At 37.9% G+C, this 19,081-nt stretch overlaps 2 protein-coding genes across 3 annotated transcripts in view; both read right to left on the bottom strand.

Annotated features, from left to right (window-relative positions):
• Positions 1–19,081, bottom strand: part of LOC311091899 (retinol dehydrogenase 8) — a 239,871-nt gene that overhangs the window by 153,881 nt on the left and 66,909 nt on the right. The window lies entirely within an intron of this gene.
• Positions 855–19,081, bottom strand: part of gng12b (guanine nucleotide binding protein (G protein), gamma 12b) — a 59,029-nt gene continuing 40,802 nt past the window's right edge. For both annotated transcript variants that reach the window (XM_084128321.1, XM_084128322.1), the window contains exons 2-3: positions 5,624–5,733; positions 855–4,373 (exon numbers count right to left, since the gene is read on the bottom strand). In XM_084128321.1, coding sequence (XP_083984447.1) covers positions 4,248–4,373; positions 5,624–5,713 — 216 coding nt within the window. In that variant the 5' untranslated portion in view covers positions 5,714–5,733 and the 3' untranslated portion in view covers positions 855–4,247. The remainder of the gene's footprint in view (positions 4,374–5,623; positions 5,734–19,081) is intronic.

The raw sequence follows: 19,081 nt of genomic DNA, 5'->3' as shown, positions 1-19,081 counted from the left end.
TGGTTGATTTGATTGCCTTTATGCAGTTATTATAATGCATCAAGGCTGCATTTATTTGATCCAAAATAGAGTAAAAATAGTAATATTGTGAAGTATTATTACAATTAAGGCTGAATTTTCAGCAGCCATTACTCTTCAGTGTCACATGATACTTCAGAGAACATTCTAATATTCTGATTTGTTGCTAATATTATTATCGATGTTGAAAACAGTTATGCTTCTTAATATTTTTGTGGAAACCATGATACAATATTTTTTTACAAAATAATTTTTCAGGATTTTCTTATAAACTGAAAGTTCAAAAGAACAGCATTTTTTTGTAATAATTAGTTTTACTGTCACTTTTGATCAACTCAATGTGTCCTTGCCATATAGAAGTATCAGTTTCTTATTGACCCCAAAACGTAACTTTTTCACAACAGAAATGAATCAACACTTGTACTTACTTAAGCTATTTTCTTCTAGATCTGCTGTACAGCCATTATTTTCCTGTTATCACTGTAAAGCTGCTTTGAAACAATATAAAGGTGACTTGACTTATATATACTGTATATAACTTTCTAATAATTGTTTCTGCTTGTATTAGCATTTGCTAAATATGATTGTAACATTGAAACATGCATTTTATGTGAAGCTGCTTTGAAACAATATGTATTGTGAAAAGTGCAATATAAATACATTTTTAATTAAATTAAATTAAATAAATAAATGTAAATTTAATACCGGACTTAGAAGAGAACATGCATAAACAAGACAACAAGTCTGAGAATAAAACTATATTTTGTTGGGAAAAGACAACATCTACAACCCAATATATTGGGACCCAGTTCTGGAATTCTGCACAATGAAAGGAAGATGGAAAATTCATTTATATATGATGACACTGAATGCTCTTCATAAAAAAAGATATATATTTTTCAAAGGCAAAAAGAGATAAGAAGGCAGACCGAAAAGCTTGTGCATGTCATATTTACAATACAAAAGCACCTTTAGAAATGACCACTGCATCAGGAAAAACACAATTGTCCAAATAACAACAGGCCATTGTGACAACTCAATACTACTTTTGGGAAACATTGCAAAAATGTCACTTTAAAAGCATCGCTCAACGAGAAAGCAAGGCTGAAATTGCCATTCAAAGCATGCTGATGTTCAAATAAGATTGTGGTTTAGCACAGTTGCAAGTTCAGTTGCATGATAAATCATTATTGTTGTACAGGCAAGGATCAGATGTCGGCCTGGGTATATATCCAGAAGATGTCTGTGGGACAGCAGCACCACTAGTTCACAGTAGTTTAACTCTGGCTGTTGTCTCGACACAGTGAACGAGTCAGGAATACTTCAGTAAGGCTGGTTCTGCTGGTCTGGTGAAGTTGTTTTCTGCCAGCTGTGTCATGAAGGCATTACACACTCACTTTCATTATATGCATGGCAGTTCACAAGAGTTTTACAAAAAAGGTACAGGAGTTGTAAACATGGAATGATGTCAAAATGCATGAATATAACAGTCACAAAAATTACCACAATCAGAGAAATCATTGTGTGCTCGGTTTGTACAGAAACATCATATATATGTGAACCTACGTGAGTTTCTATTGCTGGTTAGATCCCAGAATGAGATGGCACAATGACATTAAAAGTTTGACATAAAAAAGAAACAATCAAGAAATGCATACATTATGGTATAAGGCATCTTGTAAATAATCATTAAAGGGTTACAATATATTATGTACCATGATCTGCAATAAAGTGTTGGTACTGTATCTATAATACACAGGGCAATAACAAGAGTCAAAGTATCCTAATGCAAATTCAGAAGTTTTTCAAAAAATTTTTTTTTAGAGAATGGGGGTTCTGTGAAATGGGTAAAACAAACACAGTTTGGTAATACTTCACATTAAATAAAGAGAAATGACGACATATATATATATATATATATATATATATATATATATATAAATTTGGGCTTTTATTCATATAGAAATAATCAACGCACACATAACGGTAAACAGAAGCTCAAGCATGCTTGCTTGACGTGCGAGAACCAATGAGGTTCATTCTTGTGTTACGCAGCACGTCTGAGCTTCCGCAAGAACCAATGAGGTTAGGCTAATTCTCGTGTGTTACCCAGCACTTTTGAGCTTCCGCAAGAACCAATGAGGTTAGGCTAATTCTCGTTTGTACGCAGCACGTCTGAGCTTCCGCAAGAACCAATGAGGTTAGGCTAATTCTCGTGTGTTACCCAGCACTTTTGAGCTTCCGCAAGAACCAATGAGGTTAGGCTAATTCTCGTTTGTACGCAGCACGTTTGAGCTTCCGCAAGAACCAATGAGGTTAGGCTAATTCTCGTGTGTTACGCAGCACGTTTGAGCTTCTGCAAGAACCAATGAGGTTAGGCTAATTCTCGTTTGTACGCAGCACGTTTGAGCTTCTGCAAGAACCAATGAGGTTAGGCTAATTCTCGTGTGTTACGCAGCACGTTTGAGCTTCCGCAAGAACCAATGAGGTTAGGCTAATTCTCGTTTGTACGCAGCACGTCTGAGCTTCCGCAAGAACCAATGAGGTTAGGCTAATTCTCGTGTGTTACGCAGCACGTTTGAGCTTCCGCAAGAACCAATGAGGTTAGGCTAATTCTTGTTTGTACCACCATGTGAGCTTCTTATGTTCTTATGTTCACTTATGTTCAATGTTTACTATATGTGAATAAAAGCATAAATTAAATCTGTTCATCATATAAAGCGATTGAATCTCTACACAAAATTTGGGTTAAACCGCTCGATTCATACGGATTAGTTTTAAGATGTCTCTCTGAACTTTTTTAAGCAACAAAGTAGTAGTTGTGTAGACTTTCAAGTAAGGGACAGAAATCTCTTTTTAATTTAAAACATCTTCATCTGTGTTTCTAAGATGAACGAAAGTCTTACGGGTTTGGAACGACATGAGGGTGAGTAATTGATTAATTTTAATAAAAAAAAATACAGTAAAAAAAAGGATATACTGTGAAATATAATTACAATTTAAAACAACAGTTTATTAGTGTGATGGCAAAGCTAAATTTTCTGCAGTCGTTACATCAAAAATCAGCTTTAATTTGGTGCTCAAGTAACAGTTCTTATTATCACAGTTTAAAAACAGTTGTGTATCGCTAAATATTTCAGTGGAAACCATATTTTTTTCCAGGATTCTTTTAGGAATAGAAAGTTAATTAGAAACAGATTTTTTTTTTTTTTGTAACAAATGTGCTTACTGTCACTTTTGATCAATTTAATGCATCTTTGCTTAATAGAACAATTTTTATCTTACTGACCCTAAACTTTTGAACTGTAGTGTATTTTACATTTTTAACATTTCAAGTTGAAGTAATCAATGAATTGAACCTTATTGTAAAGTGTTACCCACATTCTGTCTGGCTGAAATAAACAACATTTCCACATGAACACATCATTTTGTATTAGGTTACTCTTAAAATGCTGATCTGCAAGTTTAGGCAGTTGTTGAACTTTTGAAACACTGCTCCCCTGGAGAAAAGGATAAAAGGAGAAAAAGAGAAAAAGAAAAGGGCACGACGTTGTATGTAGTGTTTTGACAGGAGTAGTTAGCTTTGTATCACTCCATTGTTCAAAGAGTGAGTTAATGAGGGAGGGCCGGAGCAGCATTGCGTCAATGTGACGCCTCCAAAGACACCTGTTTCCTCCTCCAATGAGCACAAGCACCCTTCACACATTCATGATGCTGACATTTCACCCCTCACATCAACCCTCCACACTCCCTGTGACTGGACACCTTTAAAAGCATCAGATAGGGTCAAAAGCACTGCAGATGAGGCTCTGCTTATCTGCAGATATATATTACAGACTGCAGTCATTAAATGATCGTTTCCTGTGCTTTGTGATACTAGCGCCCACTCTGACCTCACCCTTTATTTGCAGGAGGCACAACCACATCAGTGGACTCCATCACAAAGCAAACAAGTCATCTGTGCTGTGCCCTAAAGCTAAAAATGCATTCATGGGTTGGTTTTTGTCTTTGCGCCACTAATGATTTGTTTACTAGGTGCTTTGACTCTCCTTTTCATAGACAACATGAACATTTCTAGTCAGGAGATTTGTGGATACAATCAAATAATGGCTTGGGGTTTGGTTCACTTTAAGGCAAATAGGGAATGGATGTTTGAAGATCATATTCTCTCTCAAAAAAATAACAATAAAAGGAACATCAAAACACACATCAAGAGTTCAAGCATCCCACTACAATATAGTGCAGGGCTTTTTATCTTTAAAAGGATTTTCTGAAGCTGGGATACCCATAAGCAGAGGGTCATACTTGGCATGTTCGCTGCAGTAATGCATGAGGTCTGCAGAAGCCTTAGACACCTGCAGAGAAGAGACACAATGTGAAATTTGAGAGATTTGTGTACAAGTAAATTAACTATTAATTAGTCACTGAAGTGATAGTTCATCCAAACTTGAAAATTCTGTCAATAATATGACTTTTGTACATATGTAAAATGCAAAAAGATAATATTCCAACTATTTTGTCCATGCAATGAACATCAGTGGTGTCCAAGACAATACTGAATCCCACTGACTTTTATTGTATGACAAAAAACCACTAAGTCATTTTTCAAAATCATTTTTCCCCATTTTACAGAAGAAAGAAGTGCATACAGATTTCATTGGTAGTTAATTACTTTTTTTATTTATTATTTTGTCAATTATATGACTTTTGTTCTTCTGTAAAACACAAAAGAAGGATGGTTCAATGTTTTTTGTCCATGCAATGAAGTGTGAGCCTACAACCTAAAAGATCAGTTCTTTAATCAATACCACATTTCAAAATAAAAGTAAAGTCATCAAAAGTATTAAATAACTAGGACTGTCAATTATTTAACAAAATTAATCAAATTTATACATTTAGTCAAATTAATGGGAAGGGGACAAGGGGTTATCCAATGCCCTAGCAAAAAAAAAAAAAAAAAAAAAAAAAAAAAAATATATATATATATATATATATATACATATATATATATATATATATATATATATATATATAAAAGTATAAATACATATAAAAGTATAAATACATATATATATAAATAAATATATGTGTGTGTGTGTGTGTGTGTGTGTGTGTGTGTGTGTTAAATAAAATACGATAAAATATTAAACTGACAGTCCTAAAAATAACACAAATGGAAGTATAGGAATTTTCTTTTGAGCAAAAAAATTAAATATGAATTCAATTCAATTCAAAAAAAATAAAAAAGATATTAAAAAAACTATAATTTAGCTTCTTCAAACCATCCTAGATTTACAGCTCTGATTCTCTCAACCATCTCATAAAGTGCCGTTTAGTATGCCATTTAAACAGTCTTGAAGGTGTTTCCATATTTTTCCAACTTTATTTATTTATTTAAATCTAATTAAAAAATTTTAAAAATCAGGCGAAGGCACAATTTATTAACCATTTCACAACATTTTTGGCATCATGAGAAACAAATTAAAACCAAGTGTGTCCAAAAGTTTCACTTACTGTGTAACGGATGGTATTCAAATATTTAATGGTACCATGTTATGCCACAGCACTTTTATTTAATGATTGATGAACAGTTCATTTACTGTACCTTTATTCTCTCTATGTTAGCTTCTATCCGTAGCTGCTGAACAGTCCTTCTGGCCTGGGATATATTATTAGAGCTTTGCTTAGACGACATCTTTGATTATCTTCACAGACCTGGATTGAAAACAACAACAAAAAAGTTGATATTGACATGCACTCAACTTTGTTTCCTATAAGAAGCCTGCAGCAGATCAAAGTTACATACAGTGAGGAAAATAAGTATTTGAACACCCTGCTATTTTGCAAGTTCTCCCACTTAGAAATCATGGAGGGGTCTGAAATTGTCATCGTAGGTGCATGTCCACTGTGAGAGACATAATCTAAAAAAACAAATCCAGAAATCACAATGTATGATTTTTTAACTATTTATTTGTATGATACAGCTGCAAATAAGTATTTGAACACCTGAGAAAATCAATGTTAATATTTGGTACAGTAGCCTTTGTTTGCAATTACAGAGGTCAGACGTTTCCTGTAGTTTTTCACCAGGTTTGCACACACTGCAGGAGGGATTTTGGCCCACTCCTCCACACAGATCTTCTCTAGATCAGTCAGGTTTCTGGGCTGTCGCTGAGAAACATGGAGTTTGAGCTCCCTCCAAAGATTCTCTATTGGGTTTAGGTCTGGAGACTGGCTAGGCCACACCAGAACCTTGATATGCTTCTTACAGAGCCACTCCTTGGTTATCCTGGCTGTGTGCTTCGGGTCATTGTCATGTTGGAAGACCCAGCCTCGACCCATCTTCAATGCTCTAACTGAGGGAAGGAGGTTGTTCCCCAAAATCTCGCAATACATGGCCCCGGTCATTCTCTCCTTAATACAGTGCAGTCGCCCTGTCCCATGTGCAGAAAAACACTCCCAAAGCATGATGCTACCACCCCCATGCTTCACAGTAGGGATGGTGTTCTTGGGATGGTACTCATCATTCTTCTTCCTCCAAACACGTTTAGTGGAATTATGAGCAAAACGTTATATTTTGGTCTCATCTGACCACATGACTTTCTCCCATGACTCCTCTGGATCATCCAAATGGTGATTGGCAAACTTAAGACGGGCCTTGACATGTGCTGGTTTAAGCAGGGGACCCTTCCGTGCCATGCATGATTTCAAACCATGACGTCTTAGTGTATTACCAACAGTAACCTTGGAAACGGTGGTCCCAGCTCTTTTCAGGTCATTGACCAGCTCCTCCCGTGTAGTTCTGGGCTGATTTCTCACCTTTCTTAGGATCATTGAGACCCCACGAGGTGAGATCTTGCATGGAGCCCCAGTCCGAGGGAGATTGACAGTCATGTTTAGCTTCTTCCATTTTCTAATGATTGCTCCAACAGTGGACCTTTTTTCACCAAGCTGCTTGGCAATTTCCCCGTAGCCCTTTCCAGCCTTGTGGAGGTGTACAATTTTGTCTCTAGTGTCTTTGGACAGCTCTTTGGTCTTGGCCATGTTAGTAGTTGGATTCTTACTGATTGTATGGGGTGGACAGGTGTCTTTATGCAGCTAACGACCTCAAACAGGTGCATCTAATTTAGGATAATAAATGGAGTGGAGGTGGACATTTTAAAGGCAGACTAACAGGTCTTTGAGGGTCAGAATTCTAGCTGATAGACAGGTGTTCAAATACTTATTTGCAGCTGTATCATACAAAGAAATAGTTAAAAAATCATATATTGTGATTTCTGGATTTTTTTTTTAGATTATGTCTCTCACAGTGGACATGCACCTACGATGACAATTTCAGACCCCTCCATGATTTCCGAGTGGGAGAACTTGCAAAATAGCAGGGTGTTCAAATACTTATTTTCCTCACTGTATCATTCTAGTCCCATTATTCATGAGCTAAATACAGCAGAATTATCATGCAAAACTTGTGCAAGACAGGAAATTTGTCTGTATTCACATGCATGTTAACACATATATTTCTCTGAGGAGGCACTGAGGGCCCCTTTGACTCCTGCAGTGGGTGGGGGTGTTTAGTGCGTCAAACCCCCTTTTTCACTGGGTCTGCAGCCTCTGTATTGCTTTACGACTGCAGGAGGGAGAACCAAAGCAAGCTGTGTGTGAATAGAAAACAGAAGATCCCATGCTGCCAGCAGCTCGGTCTCTGCAGCTACTGACCATTCCTGCAGAGCACTCTTTCCGTAAACCATCGTCACTGGTTACTCTGCCAACTCATCATGCGCAATGGTGCACAGGCACAGAGAGACAGAGTCAGCGTTGCAGTCGCTCAAGCAGAAGGAGTTGTGCAATGCAAATGGTAGAAAAGGAAATGGTGAGGCAGGTGGTCTGTCGTTGATCAGGAGATATAGAGAGGATGGTTAGCCTTCAGTGAGAAAGCTGACCATTTGTATTGAGAAATCAAAACAAAATTTTTGGTAGTAGATATCAATATTAGTGAAATTTCACCACAGCACAGCAAAAAAAAAAAAATGCAAATAAAAATAATAAAAAGGAATATAAATATAAAATCAAATAACTTATCAAATTAATTATATATATATATATATATATATATATATACTGTATATATATATATATATATATATATATATATATATATATATATATATATATATATATATATATATATATATATAAATTAATACATTTTACATAAAAAAAACAGGTTACACTTTATTTTAAAGGCCCACTGAAGAGCCTTGAAGAGCGCAGAATTATTCAATGTGTTGAAGTAATTCTCAATGAAACAGGAAGACAGGGTGGGACATATCGAACAGCCAGTAGCGTTTCATTTATATCACAGCTTGGTAAAGCCACTGTTTCCTCCTAATCTCAAAACGTGTCTCCTCCTAATCTCCTCCATCGCTTTCAAATATAGCATTCTGTACAGAATTCAAATGGGTCAGATATGTTTTGTGGTATACGCCACTTTTAGCTGCAGCTTCAGCGTCTATTTATAATGTAGGATGCGGGACGCTTTAGATTCTAGAGAGCATTTGATTGGACAGAAAATCTGATGAGAAGATGAAGTGTAAATTGATGTCATCAAAATCATTTATCCATATTGGCAGAAGTGAGATGTAAGTTTTGAATGCTTATATCTTCTAAATATGAATTTTGTCATTGTTTTGGAGCACACTACCTTATAGATAATAGTGCCTTACTATTTAGAAAAAAACTAAAATTTTGATTTCATGGGGACTTTAAGGTATCATCGTTTCAGTGTAATTATATACTTAAGTACTGAGTAATATTAATTAACAACATGTAGGCTACTTGCTAGATGGTTAGGGTTAGGAATAGGAATAGGGTTTGTTTTTGGGTTTGTTGAATGTAATTATGGATAATTTTCTGTTATTACTACAGTAAGAACATGCAACATATGTAGGGAATAAAAAAAATTAAAATATAGTGTTGTAAATTTTTTTTTATTTTTTTATATTTATTTGTATTTTGAAGTATTTTGATTAAAGTCAAATTCATTGTAAATATTCAAGAAAACAGTCAATAAATAAAGATCAAATAAAAAGAGCAGTGTATTGTTTTATCTTTTTGTTGTCAAAAAGATATTTTGTTATCATATCATCTGCAACATACAGCAGGTCTTTTAGCTTTCACTGTAAACAGAGCCATTGATAATTATGTAAGTGTTTTTGCTTTCGCTGTCGCTGCTGTCTTTCTGATGTAGACACACAGTGTAAGTGTCAGTTTTGACAACAGGGGAAATGTTTATTAGAGTGGCTTCCATATTGCTACATGGTCAGCCGGATAATCTCTGGCACAACCAACCCTTGTATCCTACTTCCTGAGAAGCCCAGACACAGCTTTATCAAGAATTCAGAGGAAGAGTGTACGGCTGTCTCCCGTTCCACCGGCACAGGGCTGCTATCTCTACACGGAGGTCTGTGTTGGGAGGTGACCTTATCTGGTCCCACACCAGACATAGCTGGGGGTTAGAGGTTTGGATAACAACTACTTGTTAATGTAGTGACATAATTAGCGTGAGACAGAGGCCGTATTTGCTCCCACAAGCCCTGAGGTCAAGGGGCCATCCATACATTACGGCCCAGAGAACACTACTTAGCTGCAGCTTAACAAGTATAGACAAAACATGACGCCTCTACCGATAGCAGTTTACTAATGATGACATTTTCAGGACAATAAAGCATCCCAGGTTGCTAATTTTAGATGAATCAAGAATTGCTCAAGTCAAACAGGTTAAACTGTTGGCATGTCTTTTGTTTAAAGCTGCAAAATGACTAAATTGATTAGCAATGTATGTGTTTACATGCATAGTTACAATTAAGCTACAAGTATATTTTGTGTATGTCTCCGTCTTCATGTCTTTATCAATGTATACAGAGCACATTTGTAATTGAAAGAAACAACACTGAAGAATTAAATAAACAATGATGATAACTGTGGTTAGTATGAACTGTAATAAGTCAGAACTGGATTTCATTTGGACTCTTCTCTTTTAATGTTTAAGTCTGAAACTAAAAGACCTAGTCAATTTGATTTGTCCAAGGACACATTTTGTTCATTTGATCCAAGTCAAGGTTGAGTATGCAGCTATGTGAAAGGGCACAGTGTTCCTGTGAGGTAACGGTTCATTCGCTTAGAGTGGCTTCTTAGGGACAACGAGTCAATTTTCTGCAGATGCAGCACAGAGAGGAGAACTGTGACGCAATCAGACATGGCTCAAGAGCTGTGCCAATCAAACTCCATTCACTACTCGCACACTGGTGACCTCTGACCTTTCAGGTCAATTGTTGTTCTCATCCACTCACACCATCCAAGCAGAGGTTCACGTGTGGAGACAGAATCAAGATTACAATATGATTAACCGCCAAAACCTGCGCCAAGCAAGCCTTCCAAGAGCCCACATCCGTTTCATTAACCCACTCACTCCTCTCCTTGCACTATAAATGATTAAAGATGTATGAATGTATAAATAGCAAAGGAACAGGAAGCGGGGGCGTCTGTGTGCCTGGACTCAGCAGAGAAAGGGCTCGCTAATAACTGCATATCCTGACCCACGAGATTTAATTTATTCCTCTCACATTCGCCCCAATAAAACTCTTCTTTTGCTCTAGAACTTGTCCTTTCTGTGCTGGGAAGTCGGTATGTGATATTACCATCACTATAGTGCTGTTAGCATATGCCCTCTGCTGTCTACGCAACAGTGACTTTGAATCATCCAGCAGGCAAACCGCTGGCTTAAATGTGGAGTGGACATAGGATTCCGGCCAGTATAGCTGGCCGCTGAGGAGAGAGGACACTCGAAGTGCACTGAGCTGTGCCGCACGGCTCATCTGGATGTCTCGACTGTAATTACAGCTTTAGAGAGAAAGACCCAAGAGTCAAGCACACTCCAAAAGCTCAGGCTGACGCCGCACCCTTCAGTCTTTTGTTAAATCTCTCCCCTCTGCCCTCGCTGTGACCCTGCCTCCAAAAACAACTGTGACATTTCAAGAGTGAAGGCCTGTTCACACCAACACAAATGTTTGGCATGCAATTTGTTTACTCAGACCAATGCAGAAAAAAAAAAATGCAAGATGGGCTGAATGTAAGTACAAATTCACTCTCTTATTATACAGCCATACTGATATATAATGACAAAATATTGACCAACACCGTAAAAATAAATGTTGTTTCAACTTAAAAAAGTAAGTGTTAATGTTACCTTAAAATTTTAAGTTTAGTCAACTTGAAATGTGAAGTTGTACAAAGTGACAACTTGAATATTTGAGTTGACAAAACTTCAAAATTAAGTCAGGACGAACACTTAATTTTTTTTACGTTGAAACAACAATTTTTTTACTGTAAAAATTGCACAGAACTACAAACACAGTAAACCTGTTTTTTCCATGAATCATGCAGCCCTATTAGAATAACTCTCTGTAAAAAAAAAAAAAAAAAAAAAAATCCTTCACATTGACGTCATGCAAATATGTTTGTCTTTCTGAACAGGTGCATTAACAGCCCTTTATTCCAGTTGAAATATTTGTCGCACTGAATTTTCACACCGAACATTCGTAATGAGGTAGGATGAAAAGACACAATAAAGACTGAATGAAAAGCAGATATTGCATTGTATAGCTGGTGTTCATCTATAGACAGATGTGGAGGTCAGGAGGGGTTGGGATGTTTGTTTGTCTTGCAAACGTGTAGAAAGAGTGTGAGAGACATCGAGTGAGAGGAGAAAACGAGAGGGGACTGTAACCGGCTTTGAAGTGTGTGACTCAAGCTGAATCACTAACAAACAACAAGAAGAGGAAACTAAGTAAGACCACCAAAAGGCAGGGTACAGACCACCTTGGGGCCCAGAGCAATACTGCTTCTGACTGAGCTGCCCACTGGGCCACCCACACCTCTGCAGACGGGCCCGCTCCTCCCTCCCGCTCTGGCACTGCTGTTGCCTGCTGGATCTCAGCCAGAACTAGACGGCTCCAGCCATCGGCCCAGCCTCTGATGTAGCACTCCAGGAATAACAGTGCGCTGGCATACTGAGACCACCACAGCGGCGGCGGCGGCACAGAGAGCGGGAAATGACTTTCAAATCTGTTTTACAAATTGTAAATTAAATTTTTACATTTTCTGAAGAACACGTGTGTCGCCGCAATGCTACGGTGGTCCACATGGTTAATAAGGGTTGATGTGGTTACAACGGTGTTCTGGGTTGTTGCTAGGGCCTTGCTAGAAAACACATTTCTTATTAAACCTTGTGGACAGCATACAAAAACACATACAATGGTACTATTATAGTCTGATTCACAGTACTATTAATTAATTGCTAGACTTAATTAGTTATCGAACTGAATTGGTCAGCACTGAATGAAGTTGTCAACATTAAAGGGATAGTTCACCCAAAAATCTTTAGAAATCACGGATATACATACCGGTATATATTTCCGGAGGGGAAATCATGGTTTCAAACGATATATACATACATATATATGTTATTATGAGCAATAGAAATAATGATGCTTGCTTTAGCAAGCACCACTAATAACAACCCCCACTGACTTTAAGCATGAAAAAAATGTTAAAAATGCAGTACTACTATGTGCTCTCTGCCGCACAATTTCTTGGTGTGTACACTACAGTACTCCTTTCACATTAACATTATTCAAATTCACATGAAGGACTAGGCGTTTTTTTTTTTTTACTAGACTTGAGGAGAATTATGTATACAGCTGTGTTTCCAATGCTCAGAAAGGAATTTGTCGGCTGGTCGTTCCTCACGAGAGCCCTTGACCACAGTGACAGCCCAAGTCTGACTGGACCACCATCGCTAGGACAGAATCCAGCAAGTATGCACATTAAGTCTTCAGCATTCTGAACATAGCGTCTTAAGATGTACATCAATTGAGCACTGTGTTCCTTAATGACTGGGTGGCGGCGTGGGTTACAAAGCTCTAAGAAGAACAAGCTATTTTTTATCCCCTGTCCCACTATGTTCTTTTGGCATTGGCAGGTCTGTTATCTCTCCTTCACACGGCCTGATTGCTAAGCGACGGTTGTGCCTAAAATTGTGCTGCTGTAACACAATAAGGCCGTTGAGTCCTGGACGCACAGTGCACAGAAAGGACAATGAAGACTGTGCTATCAAAGAACCGCCGCACTCCAGCTTGAAAAGTAGGAGATAGCTTACGGCTAGACAGCAAAACATAGTAGGCAGAGGTAACCAGTTTAACAGAACCCTCATGGGAGCTAATCTCAGAAAGCCTGATGTTATCAGACAGCCATGAAGCATGGGGAAGAAGGGAGACAGCCTCTTTCACAGTGATGCAGGGCTTTGGGAAGAGAAAGAAGGGGGTGAGGAGTGTTGACAGAGGTGTATGTGTATGTGTTTGTTTAAATGGAGAGCTGGGAGTTACTAAAAAGATTGCGCCCACATAAAATTGGCAAACTGCAGCAAACGCTTTAGCGCTGACTATGAAGGTAATTCTATAGATAAGAGAACATTAAGATACTTGATTATGACAGACAAAAGATGACAGATTGCTGAGTGAATGCCTTAGAGGTGTAAAGTATAGGTGCTCAACAAAGGTTGTTTTATTGACAGTGTGTACTCAGGACATTTAGCCTGTGAGTCACAGGCTGGTAGTGTCTCCCATGTCTCCAGAGTGTCTCGGACTGATGGAATGAAGACAAGAGGTGAAATGCAAACGCACACCTACATCCCTGAAACATCTGGGACAGTAAGGTTTCAACGGCTCATATACAGTATGGCAATGTCATCATGTCTAATTCAGACAATTTATGGCTGTTTTTTTTTTCCGTAGCGTTCACACTGCCTGTTTTTGGGAACTGCATTTACTTCCTGTTTCTGATGACACAGAAAAAAAATCTCATAGCATTATTCATGCAATCTATCTAGAGCCATCTAGTCACCCCTGAGCTGCATTAAAGGAGAACTTGGTAACTTTTTTTAACTTAATAAAACTGTCTAGAAATCATTTGGATGGTTAAACAATCTGTTCTGGTGATATTGATGACTTTCCCCGCTCCCCCCAGCGTTCCCAGGCGGAAAACCAACCTTGCAACTTGGGGACTAACTGTCCCGGCAATATAGAAATTGGAAGTCTCGTGAGAAGCGAGAACGAGAACGAGCGCGAAACACGAATTGCTTTACGGCAATTCGACATAAACACACACGCATGTATGATGTATTACCAGATTACCCACCTCGGTAGACATAGCTCCACACAATACAGTTGGCTTGCTCCGATCAAAACAAACGCACATGAGCAGCGGTAGAGAGGGGGAGGAGGCCGCCGCAAGTGAGTTTTTTACGACCGTGTTGTGAAATATACGCCCCCCCCACAGCTGTAGGGGGAGCTCGTGGGGAAAACATGCGACAACAAAAGGGAAAATCAGCGAAGATGTGACTAGAGTTCGCTAGAGTTGCCGAGTTCTCCTTTAAACAGTCTGTGTATCTTAATGCCATTTCAGATGCAGCTTCTGCAGTGTAATGATGGATTTTGGTGACACTGATTTCAGTTGATTTATAACAGCTCCATAGCGTCTTAGTATTCTAATTTAATTTGTTGATTAAATGTAAAAAATTTACATAAGATGATGCATACATCCAATAAGGTTATAAATAATTGCCATTATAAAGGTAAAATCCTGTGGAAATTCACATAAGAGGGCAAATATCACCCATTAATAGGAAAGTTAATTTCTGTCTCTACTGAACTAACCACTGCACAGAATATGAAGAATGTAAAAACCAGGAAAATTATAACAAAAATACACTATATCATCTATAAACACTATATCACAATATATCGTCTCATTAGTGACAAAATCCCAGAAAATATTAAGAATTTTTTTTTGTCAATATTGTTTTTTTGTAATAGTGACAGTAAGTAATATCAAAGATGGTGACGTTCATAAAACTAGAAGGTCTTATCACATTTGACATGACAAATTTCAGTTGAGGTGCAGATTCATCAGATTAGGGATGTCAGTTTACATAAATTTACATAATCGATCATTGTTTAAATTAACAATCAATTAATCAATTAATTATTAACCTTAACTTCTTAAATCTGAAGTGGGCAGGGTGCTACTAAGTTATTAACAACCACCTGCTTAAAAGTGCAGTAAGCGATTTCTGAGCAACACTGCTGATATTTGAAATCACCAAATTAAACACACCCCTACCCAAAAGGATCACACACCTATCTTCATAGCTCTGCTCCCAAATTCACAAACATGCTATGCAACACAGGCACCTCCCTCCTAATGAGTGTATACGCCCCTTACTGCTGATTGGCAACAATGTGTTTTGGTGCTCGGTCCGATCCACCTTGAACAGTGTTTCTCGGAAATCGCTTACTGGACCTTTAACCAACACCAAAATGTCGTTTTAAAGCTAAGAAGCTTGGCTTTACAGTGATCATCATATGGAATATGAAAATCACTTAACAAGTGCTTTTAAATTTGCTGACATATTAGAAGTGCTCTATTTTCATAGCGTGAAAAAATAACTGCTTTACATAAAAATGCGATCTGTAAAATCATAGTACATAACAGTATCATAAATCGTTGAAAAGGTCTCAACTTTTAAAATACAACAAGAATATTAGTTTCAGTTAGAGACCAAACTATAACCAAGTATTTGTATGACAAAACACAGCCGACACACGTGTAAACAGTACAGTTTTAAGCCATGTTTCGGTGCAAAAAATAGTAAACCATAGTAGATTGCATATCTTTATTCAGAGCATGTTGTCTCAAATGAGCCTAAATATAATATAAGACAATGCGTAGATCACAGAGTGACAGGACATGCTGCTGGCCAAAGCTAGGACTTCCGGGATCCGATCGTGTCGCGATCATGACGTAGTGTTTTTCAACTTCATTTGAAAGTTCAACCAATGGAGACTTGATTTTGGGTATGGTGGGTGGGTTTAGTGGTAAGAGACGATGTGTAGAGACTAATCGGGCACCGTTTCTCAGCTGAAATGCGCTTGTGTTGGTTTGCTCAGCTTGACAGGTCTTGATTTATCAAGCGCCATAGAATAGGAGCACACAGCTGAAAGAGCGCTGGAAGATCTTCACTCATCAACCAGGATCTTATTACTTGTTATGTATGTACTTTTATTGTGGTGTTTACACAAGTAGCTCTTATGTTCAGCACAATCACTTGTTTGGAGGGTTTTTTGGACCCTTGGTTAATTATGTTTTGAAATATGTGTGTCTGTGATGTGTGAATTATGTCAGTAGATCAGTGATGTGTGAGCTTGTATCTGCCCCTACAGTTAGAATCCTTACATGATATCTTAATTAAGCAAGAGTAGCTGAGTGAGAGTTTATAAAACTGATGGGAGCATCTCCAGTGCAGTTACCTTTAACACACTAGACACACGTAAGTGCAGTGCAGAGTGGCTCACTCGCACAGTATGATGTGACAGACAACTAATTCTCCAGTATGGTTCTGTTCACACAGCAGGAGTTCGCTGAGAGTCCTGAAAATTTACGGGTGTGAGTTTGGTTATATAATGCGGTTTTCGCTCCTGTAAATAACTGAACTGTGAGTATTAACAACCCTATAAAGGAATCCAATACAGAACTGACAACCGTATTCTGCTGCTGTATGAACATGGCCTATGTTCACACAGTTAGTGCTTTGGATTGACTACCACATTTACTAACAGGTGTGACTCATTAATTGTCCTGTTCATACAACAACTTACAGCAGTGGCTTGAATACTGTACATATGAACAGATGAATTGTCAAGTCAAGCCGCTTTTTGATATTAATGATAAAGTAACTGTGATTAAAATAAATAGCAAAATCACATGTGATCTGATCTTATATGGTCCACAGGGCACAGGCATATGGCTATACTTCAAACCATCAGGTTCATTTGCGAAGAAGAGTGGTGCTGAAGCACAACTGAATGACAACATTTGTGGCATAAGAATATAAAAATTCTTTCGACTCGTCATCTTTTCCTTAAAAAAAAGCAAAAAAAATGTAGGTTACAATAAGACACTTACAATGAAAATAAATGGGGCTCATGTTTGGAAGAAAGCAGAAATGTGAAGCTTATAATTTCTCCAAAGAACATTAATTCTTCTGTTGGTTATGTTTCTGTGTTGACGTTTGAAAGAAGCTGTAACACTGGACACCATAACACAAAAGGTTAATAGGTGTTTATTTTCAGACTAAAATCATGTTAATATGCATAAATTATTAATCTCTTGATACAATACAATGTTTCAATTTTTCAACACAAATTTTTGCTTTTGTTAAAAAAGTATAAATTAATTTTGGTTTTAAATAATATTGTACCTCAAATGTTGTCGATTGAGTTTTAACTTGTACTGGAATTTTCCCTTAATAACATCTCCTCACACATTCCTTGAGCTGGTCAGCACACAACTCTGCCAAATGCAATGCAGACGGGACAGGTGAGAGACTTCAGAGACACCGGCTTCACTTTCAAGTGTATGAGCATCTCGCCACATCTGCACAGCAGAACGAGGGCCAAAAGAGAGAATCGCCATCAACTGAGCGGCGAGGAAGGATGTTTGCATTTGGGATGGGCGGCCCTTTCTGAGGTATGGTGGGACAGGAAATGGGGCAGCACAGTAGGGAGAGTTCAGTCAGGAACAACCAGATGCAACATCAATGAATGAACCCACCATCTGCTTCTATTAATACACCAGAATGGCATAAAGAGAGATGGGTGGGGGAGAGAATACAGACCTGCTCCAGAAGTCTGTTTGCTTTTAGACCTTGACTATTGAGCAAGACAATCTGGCATGAAATGCTGGTAAAATGGGTTGAGGGTGTTTGTGCACCTTGAAGTGGCCTCAAATAGCCTTGTATAGCCTTTTTTCACTTTAAGGCCTGTTCACACCAAGGGTCAGATTTACTAACAACTTGCGCCAGTGCAAACCCTCTTTTAGCGTTAAAAAAACTACTGTCAGGATTTACTAAAGATTTTGCGTCTGAAATGGAAACTCCTATAAATTCGTAAAAAATTGTTGTGTCCACGCCTTTTCAGCGCTAATTTTTCACTGCGTGTCTTTAGTAAATCCTAATAGTATTCTTTTAACGGAAAAAGAGGGTTTGCGCTTGTCGCAAGCTGTTTGTAAATATGGCCCTAAATGAACTAATTGAATAATTGATAAATGATCTTTACAATGGAACTGAATCAATACGGAACTGGCTGAATAACAGCTGAAATTTATAATCTGTTATCACTGTGAAGCTGGAACAATCTGTATTGTATAAAGCACTATATAAATAAAGGTGACTTGACTTTACATCTGATGAACACTTTACCATACCATGAGGTCACAAGAGAGGACTTGTGAATGTCAGTGAAAAGCGACGCAACTGACACTGGTAGGTCACATGACAGTGACAACATGGCAGATGTAGAACATCCGAATGTCATTTCTAGTTCAGCTTAGAAGATTAAAGGGATAGTTCACCCAAAAATGAAAATTCTGTCATCAATTACTCAGCCTCAAGTTGTTTCAAACCGTTCATGAATCATTTCTTTCATCTGCTGAAGGAAGATATTTTGTTTAACCAGGCCGCTTTGAGGCACCATTGACTTACATAGTAAGGAAAAGAAAAATACTATGGAAGTCAGTGGTGCCCCAGAACTGTTCACTGAACATTCTTCAGAATATCTTCCTTGGTGTTCAACAGAACAAAGAAATCTATACAGGTTGGAACAACCTGAGGGTGAGTAAATGATGACAGAATTTAAATTTAAAGGGGTGGTATAATGCCCTTTTCACAAGATGTAAAATAAGTTTCTGATGTCCCCAGAGTGTGAAGTTTTAGCTTAAAATACCCCACAGATATTTTTATATAGCATGTTAAAATGGTCACTTTTTGAGGGTGAGCAAAAACGCACAGTTTTTGTGTGTGTCCTTTTTAAATGCAAATGAGCTGCTGCTCCCGGCACAGAGGGTGGAGCTTCAAGAGCTTGTGTCCTTTTACCTCACACACATACATACA

The sequence above is a fragment of the Abramis brama genome (assembly GCF_963993115.1).
Source record: "Abramis brama genome assembly, chromosome: 11".
Classification (NCBI taxonomy): domain Eukaryota; kingdom Metazoa; phylum Chordata; class Actinopteri; order Cypriniformes; family Leuciscidae; genus Abramis; species Abramis brama.
The sequence above is the reverse complement of the archived record's forward strand: the minus strand, read 5'-3'. Positions and strand labels throughout refer to the sequence as shown.